This window comes from Colobus angolensis, unplaced genomic scaffold (assembly GCF_000951035.1).
Source record: "Colobus angolensis palliatus isolate OR3802 unplaced genomic scaffold, Cang.pa_1.0 Scaffold7, whole genome shotgun sequence".
Taxonomy (NCBI): Eukaryota; Metazoa; Chordata; class Mammalia; order Primates; family Cercopithecidae; genus Colobus; species Colobus angolensis.
The window spans coordinates 19721530-19740661 of record NW_012120709.1 but is presented as its reverse complement, the minus strand read 5'-3'; the positions used below and the strand labels follow the sequence as shown (position 1 = coordinate 19740661).

Sequence of the window (19132 nt, the reverse complement as noted above, 5' to 3'; positions counted from 1 at the left end):
CTCCTCTGCACTTACCATTCCCTGAGTTAGCCATGATAGGCTAAATAATGGTAAGGTTACAAATCCCAAATTTAAGTGGTTTATAATATAAAGGGTTTTCCAGTGATATGCTGGAGCCAGCTTGTACTGGCTCCAGAGAGCCAATTGCTAACTTTTCAGGAAATTTGTGAGCCAGTTGTTACACAAGCATATATAACTTATAAAAAGTTACATTATATAAAGTTATAATTAAGTAAATTATATTAAAACCAAAGGCAATACTCAAAATGCATCGCTTAATTATGTTACTACTTATTTTACTACTATTATTGATATATTAAAATTTTATTATTACTACATACTACTATTACCTATGCACTTGACGTTATTTCTCTTGTATCTGCATGGTGGAAATACAGTATTATATAATGACATGCTACTATGCATTTCTACCTAACTCCTCGTCTGGTGATGCCACATTGAAATCAGTCATACTGAGAGTATTTACACAGTGCTGAAGTCAGTAAATGCTACAAATCAAGGTTTGATTTATTTTTTTTTAGTGCTTGTCTAGACTTATGAAAGTAATGGGGAAATATTTTATGATTCAGATTAAACTCACAAGTGTGCCATGTCTGCAGCTGTTACACTGTGAATGAATGGCACAAAAAATTGAGGCAGTATTTCTCTAGTATTCAAAAACTTATCCCTGATTCAACAAAGAAGTCACTCACATCATAGATGGATGAGTGAAGTTCTAACGTCTGTCTTTATTGTTTCATCTTATTTGTTAACATAAATGAATGCATCAGCCAACGTGCAGGTTGGAACTACAGTCCTTTGTGAATGGGAACCACAAACTGATTATGGATACAAGACTTCAGCAAAAAATGAACCAAAGCATTCTGTGGGTATCAGTTGGACAGATGCAATTTCAATGTAGAATACTGTATATTTTATTATTTGTCAATGGCATCCTTTATAAGTTAAACACATACATGTGTGCACACACACACGTTGCCCTTCTCCCTTGGAGAGCTGGCCATTAAACATTTACCAACGACCACTGGCTCATCCCTCTCACACACTCCATGTCCATCATGGAGCACCTGTTCACATCCTTCACTCTGGGCCCAGGTGATGGCACTTCCATCGCCTGAAGCATTGCTGATTGCTATAGGGGGTGTGGGGGAAATGGGCATGACAAAGGCTCTGCCTGGAGGTGGCACAAGCTACTTCTGTTCATATTCCATTTACTGAAGCAAGTCATCTGGCCATGCCTACCTTTAAGTGAGGGGAATCCCACTATGTGTCTGGAATGAAGAAAGGGAGAACCACCACAGCACACTGGATGTTTACGTGTCTACTGTCTGCCCCACTCCCAGGCTTGAATGTAACCTACATGAGAAAGAGTTGCCTTGCTCACTGCCATATCCCAGTATCCCAAACACTTTGGAGATGCTCTATGAATACTGAATGAATCTGAGAGGAAACTAGCCCGAAGGGGAAAGGCTCTGGAAGCAAGCCCCCATGGACCAACAGAGAGTGTCATCATTTCATGTTTTCTCCAAATCTTGTAAACAACGTGTTTTAGTCTTAGCCTGTCACATGCAGCTGAAATCTGGGGCAAAGAAAACCACATAGATGCATATGGCTCTGTGTCATTATTACAGGCAAGCGAGCCAAATTGAAGGATGCAAAAATTGAAGGATGTATCACTCTCAGATTCATGTAACTGCAGGGTTGGCCCCGAGAGTGAGCACCTACCTCCTTACATTTTGTGCTCTTGGATTCTCCCTTGCTTTACCTTAGCCTTGGTTCTTTAGCAGGTCTCGTCCAGGAACTCCCAATTCCACAGCCTTATGGGCAATTCCAACTCTAGCAGCTGCTTCTTTCAGACACAGCCAGGAGCATATACAAGAGAATGCTTAGCTGAGGCAATGTTTTATTCACTCTTTGTCTAGCTTAGAGACATAATAAACTCCAGGGGCTGAATGATGGCTCTAAACGCTGAGAGATAGGCCAAAGCAGTAAGAGGGAGGCATTACTTATTTTAGAATAAGCCCCATGCCATTACCTTATTGCTGAAATCTTGAAGTTCTGGTGTTGACTGTTACTACGATTAGGTCTGATGGTATCGCACACCTGGGATGCCAACAGCACCAAATCTCACCGATCAAGTTCCCACTGTGTGCCAAGAAAGCAGACACTAGGCCTTCATGTACATGGTTTCATTCATCAACCAGCACCCTAACTCTCTTTTCTGGGTATTTCCTGTGTGTCAGAAAAGGAAACTGAGATTCTTTCAAGGTCAAACAGGGAGCAGCAGAACCAGGGTTTGAAGGAAACCTTTCTGAATCTGATGTCTGCCCCTTCTGAATTAGGGGTCTCATCTAGCAACCTGCGAGAAAAAATACAGAAAGCATCATTCAGGCAACACATGAACTCAAGACACTGAGACTTCACTAACCTTCCTCGCACACAAGGTCCTACAGGAACTACCACACGCATGTCCACATCTGATGCACAGAACAGACTCTCACCGCATCGAAATAAACCCCAGTATGATCGTAATAACTTTTTTCTTTCAATTTTTATTGAACACAAGTATTCTGACAGAATGCAAAGTCAAAATTCTCAGTTAGTACTCAGTATTTACACCAGTGAGAATGGAAACAAAGGTGGTATCGATGTTTCACTTGGTAAAAAGTTTTATAACAAGAGAGAAGGCCCCCGAAGTACAGAATGCTGGGTAGGGATGTTAATGGAGGTCTGAAAACCGCCATCCAGACAGACGCCTCGAGTGAAAACCTGGGACTCGGAAGGCTCCATAGAAAAGTGTGAAAATAGAGTTCCACCTCCAAAGCTGCTCTATGTACACCACAGCCCTGCAGGGTCCAGTGGCCCTGCTCATCACACTTGAGTGCTCCTCCAGCAGAAGTTGGCCATGCCGGTCTTCATGTGAATACATATGTATGGCACATACACACATAGACACATAGACATTGGAAACTGGTGGAATTGATCCCTCCTTCAAAAATTAAAAAAAAAGAAAATTATAAGCTTTGATCTCTTAACATAAAAGATAAAACATCTTGGAATAAAATGACTCCCTCTTTGATTTTAGAGAAAGCATTGTTTATTTACTTTTTTTTTTAAAAAAGGAAAACTCTTGCATGCTAAGACAAACCTACATGTAATGGGAGAGAACAGACCAAAATGTGGGCAGAGTCTTAGGTCCTAGCTAATGGCAGAGCCAGGGTTCTAGGGGGTCAGCTGTCCTGGGCCAGGTGATCTGAGAGCTGACTTGTTTCTTCCTAACCATCAGAACCAAAATCAGTTGACCTAACCATAACCACTTTGACAGTCTTGACAAGGAATGGCATGGGCTTGGCCTGGTGTGGCAAAGCCATCGACACTACAAGATGAGGAACTGAGTCCGCTGAAGAGCCTGGTGACTGGAAGAGCCTGCCCCTCACTGCTGGGCCCTCCCGGTCTCAGACACCCAGGCTTTCATATTCTACTGTGTGTTCCAAGATCTCTCTTCATGTTCCTCTGTCCTGAGGGCCTGTGCATTTGAACCAGAGATCTGTGCTGGCCCTAGAATCAAAGGGGCCAGGGCTGTGTGTTCTGGGATCCTCCATTTCCATCCCCAGGAGCTGAGAAAATGCAACATAACCCCACATTGAGCAAATGACAAGACCATTATTCTTCACAGTTTGAAAGTATAATCTAGCATCGCCACTGATCGGACTGCAGAAGTGTCAGAACACTGGGGAGACTGGCCCACAGAATCGACCCAGAGGCAGCCTTGCCACCCTAACCTCTTGCTGCTTTGTACCTTAGGAGAGGAGCGCATGCGGAGTACTGATTTCTGTTTACTTAGCGTCATCTTCATCACCATCATCATTTGTATTTCATTTTCTTTGTTTAAAGGCTTCGATTCCTTTTAAGAGTGATTTTTGTTTCCTGAATATTTTTTTCTGAACTATCTGCTATACCTTCCACAACCAAACTATGTTGTTTTATTTCAATACTATGACAAAAACACGTTTCACACTAAAATATTCACGCATCCACAGTGCACAAGCTTGCAGTTCTAAAGTAGAATGAGGAAAAAAAAAAAAAAAGCAAAATTTCTATACAAAGGGCTGGCTTTTCCCTTCTCCCCGCCCTCCCATCCCCCTTAAAGTTTCTGTATTTTTTCCCCCACTTGGTTTCCAATCCAGGAAAGTTGTGTTATGACTCCAGACAGTAGGTTGTTTCTTTTTTCTTTTGTTTCTATAAATGCTGCCTAAGTGAACAGAAGGCCGATGTTACTTTACTTCAACAGATTTCCAAAAAAAGACACTAATTCCCTGAAGCACACATGCTCTTCCGCTCAAATCTAGATTCTGGGCTCAAAAGGAAATGGTATGTATATATTTTATTTGGCTTTCTACACAAAGGGGATGTGTGGGGTAATAATGTGTGTTCACCAAGACCAGCCCCAACTATACAATCTTCTCTGCTTCATTCAACAAAGCCTAAGGAGTCCTTCAAAAGAAGGGTGAGAACGCCTGGGAGCAGATCCCTTTTCACAGATGCAGGCAGGTGGCGGCTAATCAGAAAGTGGTCTAACCCCTAAAGAAACACAAAAATAACCAAAAATTAAAAAAGCAAAACCTTTCCAGAATGAGATGGATTTTCACCTGAGTGGGACCCAGGCAAAAACTGCAGATCAGAAAAGAGGGGAAGAGCAGCTGTAAACAATCATGTTTTGTAAAGTCGTCCTGTGCTAAAGCAAGCGTGGGATGATCCTACCTACCTCTAGGTGGTATTTGTTACCTTAAAAAATAAAAGGCAGCTATTTCACATGGACATTTAAACACAACCAAAGTCGAACATTTGTCACCTTGTAAACACTGGAAAACAAAGTTGGCAGAAAGAAAAGAAAAGAATGTAAAAGAAAGAAAAATAAGTCTGAATACTGCAAATTGAGATCTACCCCCAGAAGCTGCAATTTGGCATTCTTCCTACAAAATAAGAGTCTACGTGGGAATTGAATTCAGCTAGAAAGGGTGACACACTTTGCATACTGAACAAATACAAAGTGAACAGAAATTATAACTTATTTATGAGGTTTTACAGAGTTCAAACTTGACTGAAAGTATAAAAATAAACTGTGGACTTTGTTCATTCGATTAGTCTTAGTGCCTGAAAGTTATTTCTCTGAAACTGGTCTGTGCCAATCGGGTAACACCAAGTGTGGTCTTCCTGAACCTAGATTTTGTTTCTGAGCTTCCTAGATTCTTAATTTGGGGTCCTTTTGTCTGATTTTTAAATGGTTTCAGGGAACGGAGTGTCCTAGTTTGGCTGTGGGTTTAACCTTTTTGTCTCATTTTCTTACAAGTGAGTGCTAACAAAGGGACCCTTTCTATAAGATTCCCATGTTTTATCTGTTTAGTTTTTTTTTTAAAGGCAAAAGACACTAGAGAAATGAGATGTGTGTGTGTGTGTGTGCGCGTGTGTGTGTGTGTCTGTGGTGTTGGAAATGCTCTGGTGAAGCTGCTGTGTCACTTTTTATTTTGATCTTTGCTCGGTTCTCGTCACCCATCATGCTTTGCTCTCGTTCTCCTTTGTCTGTGTGGCGTCATTGGGGACCGTCTTGACTTCGGCTGGCGCTGGCTTCGTTTCTGTCTCCTGGCACTCTGGCTTTGCTTCTACAGGGCCCTTCCTGCAAAGAATCAGGAAAACAGCACCACTGAGACCACGGTCTGCAGACATCTCACCCCTGTATCCAGGCCCTGGGGATAGCGGGGAGGAGAGGGTTCTCCAGTGTCAGCACCCGGCTCCAACCGCTGCCCATCAGAATCACCTGGGAGCACTAAAAATCACCCATGCCTGGGCTGTGTTCCCGGAAATCCTGACTTAATTGGTCTGGACACAGTGACTTTTAAAAGCACCCAAGTGACTCTAATGTGCAGCCATAGTTGAGAAGCACTGAGTCAGAAGAACGAGTCCTTTCCTCTTCCAGCCCTAAGGTGATGCCAGAGGCTGTGTTTTTACCTGGGGTGGTGGAAGGGGGCAGCGGAGGCAGCTCCTCCTCACCCTGACCAGCTGCAGTGGCAACAGCTCAGCTGGATGTAAATGCAGCCTGCTGGGCTGGGTTGGGCTTCCAGCACTGATTTCAGGGGCCCCTTTGCAACCCACTCTTGCCTGTCCCTCCCCCCCCCCATGCTATTGCAGGATGATGCCTTTAGGGCCTGCCCGGGTAGGGTGAGACAACACTGATGGAGGCAGCTTTTCATGGCAGCCTGGTGGGGGGCTAGAGTGGGCCTGGTGGCCACGCGGGAGTTGAGGGCAGCTGAGTGGGCAGGGCTATCACAGTCCTTTTCCCTCCTGATGCTGAGATTCAGGGCTCCTGGCGAGAGCCCCTTGCAGCCCATGGTGGCAGCATGTCAGCTTATCTGGGGAGCAGCCACAGGAGCCTCTATAAAATCTAGGTCTGACTCTGCCTCCCTCAGTTCCAGCAAAGGGAATTGGGTCTGAGGATGCATGGGGACAGGTACAGACCCCAGCCTCAGCTGGTGCCACTGAATTTTGGCAAGACACTTACAAACCTGAAAGGTTAAGGACTTTCTCCTGAACTTAGAGACCCAGCAGCCATTTGATGCTGGGGAGCCCCGAGTCTTCCCAGCCACTCTAAGACCAGGAGAAGCAAGAGTGGGCTGAGGGCCGGGACTGGGACGGGAGGGTGGGCATCCGAGCCAGAGTGCGAGGGGGCCTCTGGACTGCACCCTCCCCTGCCACGGGCCTGGGGCCTACCTCTTTCCTTCCTGCACATCAGTGTCTTTCTGGTGGGGACTCAGCCTGGCACTGAATAACACACCGACTGGGGGCCCCAGGGTGGCTGATAAGGGCACCTTGGCCTTCTTAGCCTGCTTCCCAAGCTATTCTCATCAGTGGCCTGACTGTAAGGGCTCCCCCAGGGAAAACAGAAGCCGCTGCTAGGATGATAAGGATAAAACATAATTAACATGGCCTAATTAGCCAGCAGGCGGCTGCTCCTGGGGCCAGCTGCCTGTCCTGCTCTCTCTGCCTTATCCCAGCCCCTTGGTTGACGGTCGCCTCAGAGAAGCCCTGGATGAGGCTGAAGACACATCTAAGAAGGAGGACACAGCACAAATGCACACCACCACAGGACACAGCCCGATGACAGCAGACAAAGAGAGGCCGTACTCGGTCTTTGCTGGCGCAGGCGAAACAGAGCTGTCTGCAGTGGAAGGAGCAAGCTCAGGGGCTTGTCCACTGGCCCCAGCGGCGGGAGCAGGAGAGCCCAGGGCTGCAAAAACATCCTTTGCAAGGTCAATATCTGGGGTCTTGAAGTTCCCTTCGTCCATTTTAAAGTCCTCGCCCTGGGAAGGGTTTGTGGTGCTGACGGAGGCAGCCTCGCTCTTCGGGCTAGCAAGGGCTGTGGCTGCCTCGGCCGGGCTCTTCGCGGCTCCGGGCTGGGTGGGCTCCGGGTCCGGGCCTTTGGTGCTGGGAGCCTCCTGCTTGGCCTGAGGGGCTTCTGTGGCAGGGGCAGCCGCTGCTGCTAGAGGACTGGCTGCCCCAGTCGGGGTGGGGACTGGTGCAGGGGTGGGCTTGCTGGCCGGAGGAGCCTTAGAGGCCTCCCCAACACTAGCAGGGGCGCTTGGGCTGAGGACAGCCCCTTGGTTAGCCAGGACACTAGAAGACAAATTGCTAGCGGCAGGGGTTGAGGTCGGGGTGTCGCTCAGGTCAACAAGGGGGGCGACCTTGGGGGCTGAAGCTGGGGCTGGGGAGGAGGCAGAGGCGCTGGGCCCCTTGGAAGGGGTGGCCTGGCCAGCCGGTACAGAGTTTGAGTCAGGCGTGGCCGTGGCCGGCGGGGCAATACTGGAGGTCAGGGTGGTGGTCTCACTGGTGGGGCTGTTCTGAGCAGTGGCAAAGGTTTCGGTGATAGTGTCAGAGTTAGTGGTGACGGTGGTGACAGAAGGCAGCATGTCCTCGACAGTGGCCGTAGTGTCGGCAGGCAGCCTGTGGAAGGACAGGAAGTAGAAGAGAATAGACAATGAAGCTGAGACGTGACAGAGAAGCGAGGAGGAGGGCTGAAGCCCAGGACAGGGACCATGGGGTGGGGGCATGCAGTTAGGCACAGGCATGGACACAGGCCCACACAGAGAGAAGGATGCTGAGAGGAAGCACACGCCCAGGTGGGCAGAAGAGGACACAGGAGACGACAGAGAACGTGGCGGTCTCAAAAGGGACCTGCTAGCCCTTCCCCGCTGATGTCCCTCCAGCTCGCTGCACAGAGCTCCCTTTCCCTGAAGTCCTTGCAGACCTGCCTAGGGCTTCCTGATCCCTGCCCTGGATCTCGACTCAAGGACGGGCAGGCTTCTGTTCAGCATCCACCTGCCCTAGGCTTCCCAGGTCCCAGAGGAACTGGGCGCAGCTGCCCTGCAGGGCTCCCCAGGGCACTGATGGGAAAAGTCACGAGAAAGGCAGATCATGAGTACTCAGAATGGCTCCTGGGAGCTGTGGGTTCTTCCAGCCACAGATTTGGTGGTTCCTTGAAACTCCATTCCCTTTAAGCCCATAGGATCCTTGACCGTTAGGCAGGCATTACAACCACAACTGCTCAGGGGCTCTGTGGGTCCCCGAGGTTTCTGAACAGAGGAGGGGCCAGGAACTTTACCAGGTCCCTGGCTTCCCTTATCCTTTCAGGAGGAAAACACAAAACCCTAGAATTTCAAGAAATCCTAAGCAGACTCTGCTAAGCCTCTCATTGAGATTTTGCCACCTTAAGTCATTTCCAGAATATGTATACAACTTGAGAACAGGGGCTAGGGATCCAGGGATCCCCGCTCATAGAGGAGCCTTCTAAGGGTACCCACAGCCACCGAAATAGAACCAAAAATGCCTTCTCTCTGAGGACAGAGTGAGGTCAGGCATTTCTTAGCCAAGCAGGTCTTATGGTCAAGGGTTTGGAATCCTGGCCAGAACTGTTTGGCCGGGAGCTGTGGGCAGGGGCCCGGGAGATGGGGGTAGGGTGGGGAGGTGGGTGTGGGGGTCTCTATGGAGCAGGTGCCAGCCCCTCCCGGCCCACGTACTCGGGCTCCGTCAGTGGCGTGGTCTCGTTGGGCTCTGTGTGTTTCCCTCCGTCATGGTTTGGGGTCCGCTCCTCCTCCGTTCGGACCTCCACGATGGGCTCCTTGGACTCGTCTTTCCTGTGGAGACAGCACTGCTGGTTAGACCCTAGGGCAGCTGCAGGGAGAGGCTCCCCTGGAAGAGCAGCTATGACTCAATCCAAGGCTGGCACGATGGCCATTGAGAGCGAACAGATTCAAATGTATGAGTCTCAGCCCAACTCTTGCTAGCTGTGTGACCTTGAGCTTCGGATTTAATCACCCTGCCTCAGTTCCTTCATCTGTAAAATGAGGCAAAAACAGTGTTACCTTGCCTAGTTATTATGAGAATTCAATGAGAGGATGCATGGGAAGTGCTAAACACAGTGCCTGACACAGGTCATTGCTCAAATACGTACATCTATCTCTGCACACAGGTATACATACATTTCTTTTTCTTTTCTTTTCTTTTTTTTTTTTGAGACAGAGTCTCACTATGTCGCCCAGGCTGGAGTGCAGTGGCGTGATCTTGGTTCATTGTAACCTCCGCCTCCTGGGTTCAAGCGATTCTTCAGCCACAGCCTCCCTAATAGCTGGGATTACAGGAGCATGCCACCACGCCCGGCTAATTTTTGTACTTTTAGTAGACGCAGGGCTTCGCCATGTTACCCAGGCTGGTCTCAGACTCCTGACCTCAAATGATCCATCCATCTCGGCCTCCCAAAGTGCTGGGATTACAGGTGTGAATCACCCCTACACATACATTTCTAAGTGTGCGCACATACATGTATATGCATATACAGTGCCTGGCATGTGGTGGTGCTAAACAACTTATTTCCTTGCTCGGTCCCTTTCTGGCTTGCTCCAGCTCTGCTCCACCCAGTGACAGTCTTCAAAGGCTCCCGCTAACTGGCTTAGGATCTGTTTCTCCAAGATGCTGTTTGAGGGACAGTATCTGGATCATCGGCTCCATAAGGACAGGAATTTCTTTTTGTTTTGTTCTCTGCTGTACCTATGTACCTGGGAACAGTGCCTTGCCTGCAGCAGCTGCTTGCTAAGTATTTGTTGAGTGATGGATGAATGAATGAATGAATAAACAATGTGCGAAAGCAAGGCGAGTGTGTCCCTCTAATGCTGCCCCACCCCAGGGCAGCTCCTCTCCAGGTTTAGTTCCGACAGTTTCCCTCATTTTGACATATACAGGGATTTTCACACTCTGGGGAGATTCTAATACAAGAGATCTGGGATTGGGCTCAAGAGTCTACATTTCAAACAGGTAACCCCAAAGACCATGCTTTTAAAAACTTTTCTCTAACGTTTTTCCCCCCTCAGGGTTCCAAATGGAGAACATGCAATGTAAGGAAAGGTCACGACAGGCACCAGCTGATGGCTCGGGGTGGTGCAGCTGCTGGGTCCCTGGGCTGGAGCAGAGCCCAAACCTCAGCAGGGTGGACAGGTCTGCACTCACGAGAAGGCGGCCTTGCCCTCCTCCATGTCCTTGCCCTTGGCCCCGGGCCCGGCTTTTCCACACAGGTTGACCGCAATGCACATGAACAGGCCACATTTGTTCAGGAAGTAGCAGGTGATGTCCACGACCACCAGGAGCAGGACGAAGATGACGATGAGGATGCCCACGATGGCCCCGGTGCTCAGGCCTGAGGTGGGGCTGCCGTTGGCTTGAGTGGGAGAGAGATGGCTGATGGTTAACAGACTGAGATGCGAGACCTCCGGACCCTGCCAGCAAAAGCCCCTGGGGGTGGGGAGGGCCCAGAGGACAGAGTCATGGCATTCATGCCCAGAGTGACACCTCCCTGGGGCCTTTCTATGCCCCAGAGTTGAGAAAACAGGGTCTCTCTATACCTTCCAGAAGGAGGGATGACAACGTCACCTCACAGATTGGGGCATGAGGGTGAGCCCGGTCAGCTGGCCTCCCGTGAGTCCCAGGAGCAGACTGAGCCCCGCCTGTCTGAGAACACTGGATAATGAGGCAGTTGGAGGGCACTGCTGTGTTTCCCCTGGACCAGGGCAAGAGGCTCTGCAGCACAGGCAGGCAGTGACCACTGATTTCAGGCAGGGCTGTGGCTCCCGGAGTACTCAGGGACAGGGGCCCAAAATGGGGTAGTGGAGGGTTTCTGGGGCTTTCTTGGGGCTTGTTGGGCTGTCCATCACAATAGCATCCCCATTATACTTCTCCACTTCCTCTTTCCCTCTTTAGCAATGACCCCAAAGGAGCCCTGCATTAGATCACACTGGGTTCATGGTTTACCCTTCTCACTGCACCCCAGAAAGATGAGTGAAGCCCGGGTGACTCCAGAGACATGGAGGCCTCCCCAGGCCCATTGGGCAAGGTGAAAAGTCTGGGAATACTCACCATCTAGGAGCTCAGGCCTGCTTGGACCAGACTTCAGGAAAACCTGAAGTGAGTGCAGACTCACTCAGAGGTGCACACACACACGTACAGGCACACTCACACCCAGGATAAATGCCCACGCAGACAGGCATGCACTCTCACATTCTAGCACCTGGCACCCTGGTTCTGGCTGGACACACTTTGAAAGACTCAGCCTGTGTCTTACTTCCTTGGTGTCCATCAATCCCCCAGGGTCTTCCGCTATTGATGGTTTCACAGAGAGACCTGGACTCAGCTCTCTGGGGCCCGTGGGAGATCAACCCATGGTTACGATTGACACTAGTTGCCTGGGATGGACCAATCGACCTCTTGGTGGTTCCCATCAGTGTCTGGGAGACAGTGGTCATGATGCAGGAAGCAAGGACCCATGTGGAGCTCTGCCATTAAGTCAATGTGGGAACAATGACCCTAGACTGAAATATGGGCACTTCTAATTCATCTTTCCTCCAGAACGACCTGCTTCCATAACTGGCAGCCCTGCCCCACCAGTAGACTTTGTCTGAAGCTTCCTGTGCTCTCAGGGCCAACTGAAGCCACCCAGGACTGCAGACTGAAGATGGGAACTGCAGTCAACACTACCTGGGGCTCACCCCACCAGCCACCCCACTCCCAACCCAGCTCACTAGGCTTTGCCAAGCACCAGGCCAGGCCCAGCAGCCTGCGAGCCATGTATCATGCCAGATAGATAGTGGAGGAAACATGTAACCACGTAACCAGCACCAGAGCTGGGCCACACATTCTTCATGTTTCATGATGCCTGTGTTTGCGGGAGGGTGGTGGTAGTGATGGCTCTTTGTGCCCCAGGGGTCTCTGTCCAGGCACTGTAGTGCTTCTCTGGTGGCTGTCCCTCTCCATTGATCCGTATTTCAAACTTCAGTTTGGGGAATGGGCCATCAGCCTAGCATGCCAGAGAGGATCCCTCGCAAACGGCTCCTGAGACCCTTGGGTGCAGCTTGCACACGTTTTCAGTCCCTCTGGGACCCTGGCTTGCCTCCTAGCCCTTCCTCCTCAGGCTCTCTGGTTGGTCCCTGCTGACCTCGCACTGAAGATCCTAGTGCATTCCCCCAGGAAGGCTTTTGAGATGGCGAATAACTCTGCTGGGAGAACCCAGCTCTGGCCAACTGTCTGTGGGCTTTGGCAGCAGGAAGCTGGCCACTGGCCTCAGCTGTCAGCTAGAATGGGTCATTTTCTTAGTAGCCATGAATGCAGAGGTATTTCTGTTTAGTCTCATAAGAACAAAACCATCCATTTCCCCAGAGTCCTCACACATTCCACCCAAAAAGCAAAGGAGACACAGGCCTTCTTGGTCTTCAGGATCTCAAAGCTGTTTCCCCGAACAGGGAAGAAACTTTAGCCTTGGGTTTTCTCTCCATTCCACGACACAGGGCTCCAGGCCACTGCAGCCTCCGGACATCAGTACCCGATAGGTGTGAAGTGCCTACTCCCTGAAGAAAGAGCTGGAAGTAGTTTCTTTTTGATGACAGTGGGGAATGTGTCTGGATTTTTGGACTCAATGGCACTAATTATATCTTCTGAGGTTTATGTGTAAATATGATTTTGTGAAACTAATCATATCTCTAAAGAGGAAAAATAAACTCCTGCAAAGCTGCTCTATGTGCTTGAGAGGACAGCAGCTGAGACAACTGCTCTGTGCTCGTCAGACCCAGCTGGAGGGCGGCGCTGGCACTGTGCGCATCCAGGGGAGGGCCAGGCAGGGAAAAGGCTTCTGAACTGTGGCACAAACAAGTAGGGCAGCAGCCTCCCCTTTCATTTGAATAGAAAATTCAAAGTCTTTCTCCAGGCCTAAAAGGCCCTCCCTGTGCTGTGGACTCTGCTCACCCCTCTGCTGGGCCTCATGGCATGAACCAGCAGCCTCCCTTCTGCCTACTGAACACACCCAGCTCGTCCCGCTTCAGGGCCTTGATGATTCTGTGCGTGGAACTCTCCCTCCGGGGTGGCTCTCTGTTGTCCTGCAGGCCTCAGTCCTGGTGTCACCTTCTCAGAGAAGCCTTATCTGATCTCTTATCTAGTGTGGCACCTCCAGCCAATATCTACCATGCTGCTAGCCTGTTTTATTCTCTTCTTACTACTATCTGCCACTTTCTGTTCATTTACATGCTTATGGTCTAGCCATCCCCCTCTAGGAGATCCCAGCAGGTACCCTGCCTGTCTCTCTTGTATCTCCCCCGCATCTAGGACAATCCTGATTCACAGAAAATGTCCAAAGAATATTTGTTGCACAAATGCATGAGTGTTTAGTCTGGAGATGAGAATGCTGTTTCCCAATATTTAAAGGTGTTATAACGAGAAGGAGGAAGTAATCTTACTGTATATGGCACCAACGTGTGGAAATTACGGTGGTGGCAGATTTTAGCTCCATCTGAGAAAGGACTAATATAAACAGGGCTAATCCAACATAGTGTGGGCTGCTCTGAGAGGTGAGTTCCTTGACGCTGAAGGCATTCAAGCAGAGGCCAGAACACCCCTTGGCAGGGATGCTGTAAGGCTGTGGATGAGGCTCCTGCACTGGGCAGGAGCGTGGGTGGAGAGTGTCTCTTCAACCACAAGAGCCTGTCATTCTAAGTCATACATTCTACACTGCCTGGCACATGGCACCAGTTCCCTAATGCCAGTATCCTCCAGAGTGTGGACTGAGAAAGACTTTTTCCTAGAAGACTAAAAAGCTCGGTAGGTCCCATCTTTCATCATTGATCCTTGTGATTTTATTTTTGCATGAAAAATACCTTTAAATTCAATGTATCTCCACCTGTAGCAGAATTCCTGGGGCATTTGTTAAAAATTCAGCATCTGGGGCTCCCCAGCTCTATGGGATCTGGATCACTGGGCGTGAGGCTCAGGAATCAGGAGTTGAACAAGCAGCCCAGGTGATTCTCATGAGGACCACACTCCTAGGTCTTCCCTCCCCTGCATCACAAAGAGGAACAGGTGCACAAATCATGGGATTTGCCACCTCAGGGTGCACTGCGCTGTCTCACCCAGTGACCCTGAAAATAAACTTGACCTAATGTATTGAGTGGCCCAAGAGTATCCCCCAAAGGAAAAGGGACCACACTGTTCACCACCACTGAGTCTAGACTCCTCAAGCACGTGAGATGCTCCTTAAGCTAGGAAGAGACTGTTTGTAGCTTTTACAAAAAAGAGGCTATGAAGAAGGCACAGGCTGTGAAATGGGCAGCAGGGTATTCAAAGCAAAAGCCAACACCCATTCCCTCTCAGTGGGTATCACAGAATTGTTTAGTCCAAGATAACTAGAAGAACAAAGGCCATCTCCTGCCTCTTGTGTAATATTTCACAAAAGGAAAAATATAAACCTCCAGGGGTCTGTCTTTGCTATGGTCTTCCCTCAGCCCTCCCTTGACTAACTCACCCGTGCACCTTGGATGCAAAGAAGGCTTCTGGGGAAGAGTTTCCCCATAACCTCGAGGTCAGAGCTGCCAGGACAGGGAGATGACGAAGCTGGAGCTGTCCATCTTCTGTAATTCCTAGCTTGGGAGGGGTTGGCACTAAAGAAGGAAATGGCTTGCTCCAAGAATGAGACCCACAGATGCCTCCTTTTGTATGCCTTAATATAGGAACACGGGTCTCACATTTTACCAATGTCCAGACGGGCCTGAGTCCTTGTGCCATGAGACCCTGGTGCAGTAAAAGTACGCTCTTCACCCCCAAGACTCCCAGAAGATGGTCAGACTCTTGGAACTACTGAGCTGGGGTTCTGGTTCACTCATAAGCCCCTTACATGTCTGCTTGCTCCTTTGAATCAGCTAAACAGATGGCTGGTCTCAGGGGCTTGCAGGATGTGTCTGAGTTAAGTGTGATTATCATTAGAATACAATTTGCAAAGAGAATCTTCTCTCAGATTCCCTCTCCACAAGCTCACTCTGTGCAGCCTCTGTTAGGGAGAGTATAAAGGCTGCTGTGTCATCAGGTGGCCTTGCCACAGAGTTGTGCATCTGGTGGCTCAGAGTGTGGCCCCATCCTCACACATAATGACCACCTCCCCTGTTCTGCAAAGGCATTTTCCCCTCCCACTGCCTGCTGGGGACTCCAAGGCAGCAATGCCTCTTAACAGCTCTTAGGATCCCTGGGAAAAAGAGATTGCTCCCCATTAGGAAGAAAAGTATTTCCTTCGGTTAGAACTCCATTCACCAGGCTACTATTTCTCTAGGTAATCGTTTATCCAGGTACATGTGAGGTGGAGGGAAAGGGTCTTTGATGCTTTGTCAGACACAGCTATTGAATAAAATCAAGCCACGCTGGTGAGTTCACATGAACTGTTACTTCCTTTAATAATGCAAAGGTGTAAACTTCATAAAGGCCTCACTGATTATCTACACAACAATGTTAGCATTCTTGTTAGTAGAAAAACATGATCCAAACCTGCTGTATAAATAGTCCAAAAATGAGCAGAGGAGCCCCATGGTGTGTGGAGCATGGGCAGCACAACTACAGGGCGCAGGGGAGTGGGGTGCAGCTGAGCAAGGTGGGGTGCACTCACTCCTGCAGGGTCTCTGAGGGCTGCTGTCTTCAGGACTCCTGGCGGGGCTGGGGGCTGCAGCCATCACCGGGAACTCAGTGTCCAGTGGGAGTGGGTGTGCGCTAATGCTGCCTCTTCAGAGGCGCACTGGTACAAGCCATGGGTCTGTCTAAATGGGACCCTTGAGGACCCTGACATTGTTTCAGCTGAGACCTGCCTGACCCTGGGATGCGTTGAGGGGACAGGGCCACGTCAGTCCTCTCCACACTTAGGACGAGATTTCCAAAGGGTCCCTTCAGAAAGACGGACACTGCCCTTCTCCTGTGGGTGGTCCTGGGATCAGGGGGAGACAGACTTCCAAGCTGGGCCCTACTAGGGTGAAGCCACGTGACTTCTGCCCAAGGTGATCCTAAGAGCCAGTAGCTCTCCTGCACTGACCTGTGATCCTTATGCTCTGCCCTGTGCCCAAGAACCATGCCTGCCTCCACCGCCCTGGTGTGAAGCGCCATCTGGGACTCCAGCGGGGGACAGTTTTGTGGCTGGGGTGAGAGGCACTACCCTGCCTGAGCTACTGCACAGCATGGAGCCTCAGATGTCTGCACGTGAGCCTCTAAACTGAGCGCTAGGGTTTAATGGCGAGCGCCAACATAGGTGGCTTTGCCCCTCAGACCACAGCATGGGGTTATTTGGAATTCCAAAGGGAAAGGCTAGTCTTTGAACATTAAAAATAATAACAACAGAAAAAAATACATAAAGAAACCAAAAAGAACAAAAATCAAGCTTCCGTGGAGATGCTCAAAGATGAGATATGTAGAATGATATGTGACCACAACGGGGGGGAGGGAGGGAGTTTTTATTCAGTAGAAGGTCCATCCCCAAGCACACACACTGATATTACCAAGCAGGATTCAGCCCTGAGTCTCCACGAGGGACCTTAACAAAACACACCCACTTTCTCTCCCGGGTGAACTCCCAAGCAGCAGGGAGGAGCAGCTGGATTTTTAGGAGAGTTTAGAAAATGTCACTGAACCAACCCACCAATACACAGGCTGGGGCATTCAGGAAGTACTGACAGGTTGGCTCGGCCCCAATTTATTAACCCTCCTGGGCTGAGCAGTCTGGGAGTGGCCTGTCCCTCCCCTTCTTCTCTACTGAACACACACAGGCCAGGTAGGGGACTAATGCCTGGTTCACAGTGGATGCTTCCAACCTGTCCTGTAGACTGATGCTCAAAGCCATTCTGTGGGTCATTGCTGAACCACAGCCCCACTCTGTGCTGATCTGTGACACGCTGCCAGGCAGCAGGGGAGTCACCCCGACTGGGAGGCAAAGACCTTTCGAAGCTGACACTTGTTGGCACATCACGGCTTGGCCCTGTTCACAGAGACAGTGTGAGGTGCTGGCCGTAATGCGAGGACTGAAAGCACATCCCAGAACGCTCATCAGCCCCAGAAAATATCCAACGAATTCAACTTTTTTCAAGTGTATGGGCAACAGGGGTGACTTAAGTTGCCCATCATGTCAGCAAAATGCTCATGTGAGTCAGTGCGGTCTGGCTGTCTTAACATGGGCACCTAAATGCTTAATTGCAAGCAAAGCCAATTACTTATTGAAGGGAGGACAAGGAGCACAGAGTTAGAATGAGGGGAATGCGTGGTGATTTTAACAATCTAACACAAGCTTTAGAAGGTACTTAGAATTCTTCGTCTGCTACATCATATTTAGGTTTGAACACAAAATGCAACAAGTAGCAGATATGCAGAAACTTCTCTGTAAACCTAGCATGATGGTTTTTAAAAAATAGCATTTAAAGAAAGAGCTCTCAAATTCTTTTTACTGCCATTAAAAAGGGGGCAAACTCCTTATGAAGTAGCACAAAAGTATCTGTGAGTGGTAACATGTCTGGAGGTAAAGCTTTTTTCCAATCGCAAAACCTTCTCTTCCACACAGAATGGTCGCTCAGCAGCTGTGGCCATGGTGGTCCTGCCAGGTTCTTCCAAAGGGGGCACTGATCTTTTTCATAGGAACTGGGCTTTTAAGCAAATTTAATTTTTGTGTTCAAGTTCCTAACAGAGCAAAAGAAGAGTCACTGCAGAGAAAAGCAATGAGACAAAGGTGCAGGATGCAGAACTGCCTCCCAAGGTTGCTGCAGGTGTCAGGCAATGGGTCCCCAGAGAGAATGTGGTTGTTTAAAAACAAATGTGGCAGTGGGGATGTCCCAGTGACGTCCAAGGTGACAAGTGTGACGACAGACACAGGACGGTGGGGGCGGGAGAGAAGGAAAGGGAAGGTAGAGACAGAAACAGAGAAAAAAAATAGATAAAAAGAAAAAAAATTAGGTCAACGCTAGAAAACACAGAATCACAGGTTAATTCAACTTAGTAAATTAAATTGACAAAGGTTAGAGAGGGTTCAGCGCGGTATCAATACCATAAGGCCAGTTCAGAAGCTCAGCAATGCCAGAAGCAGCACAGCAGGGTTAATTTGGGGGTTAGGGATCAGCGAGCAAATGAAATTAAAGTGAGAGAACAGAAGCCTCCACAGTAAAATACACGAGTTTGATTAGGAGAGTGTTACCTTTCACTAAGGTGAAGCCTCTTAGATACAGCCAGCGAGTGTATCGTCTTCTAGTGTCTAGTGTGTTTTACCCATGGTGGTGGAGATGCATTCAATCGCTGCACTATGAGTCAGCACACTGTGCACAGGGATTGGGGATCGCCTTGTCAGAGATGAAGCAGGCTTTTCTTCCTATGCCACAAGTCCCCCATGCCAGTGCTGTTAAAGGAAGTCTTGTTCCGCTCCCCTCTTCACCTTCTACCCTGTTTTCTGACCACAGAATTCAACCATAGATGTCCAACTTGTAATTCAGAGAGCTTTTATTCTCGGATCCCAATTCAATAGCCAGGAAAGTCTAACCAAGAACACAGCCACCACCTTCTCAGACCTGTGCAGGAGAGCCACAGAGCCATCACTGGTGAGGTGAGCAATCCCCCAGCCCTCTGTGGCTTAAGTGGGCACCTGGGCGATTCACAAGAAGGACTCTGACGTCTCCAGCAGGCACAACTCTGGAGGACAAGGTCTACCTGGAATTTTGGTCTCTGACACAAAAACCACAGAAGCCAG

The 19132-nt window shown here is 49.3% G+C and overlaps 1 protein-coding gene and 1 long non-coding RNA gene across 7 annotated transcripts in view; one reads left to right on the top strand and one right to left on the bottom strand.

Annotated features, from left to right (window-relative positions):
• Window positions 1-2556: 2556 nt before the first annotated feature.
• The window catches only part of NCAM1 (neural cell adhesion molecule 1), a 314204-nt gene continuing 297628 nt past the window's right edge, over window positions 2557-19132 (bottom strand). For 2 of the 6 annotated variants that reach the window (XM_011926757.1, XM_011926758.1), the window contains 3 exons: window positions 10573-10780; window positions 9090-9206; window positions 2557-5695 (listed from right to left, as the gene is read on the bottom strand). In XM_011926757.1, the coding sequence (XP_011782147.1) occupies window positions 5575-5695; window positions 9090-9206; window positions 10573-10780 (446 nt within the window). In that variant the 3' untranslated portion in view covers window positions 2557-5574. Of the gene's footprint in view, window positions 5696-7200; window positions 8017-9089; window positions 9207-10572; window positions 10781-15796; window positions 18156-19132 lie in introns of those variants that run through there. The other 4 variants (XM_011926759.1, XM_011926761.1, XM_011926756.1 and 1 more) reach the window with 3 other exon arrangements.
• On the top strand, window positions 7053-11436 carry LOC105501033. Its single transcript, XR_001000123.1, has 3 exons — window positions 7053-7325; window positions 10437-10764; window positions 11320-11436. It is a non-coding gene; the product is annotated as an uncharacterized LOC105501033 (long non-coding RNA).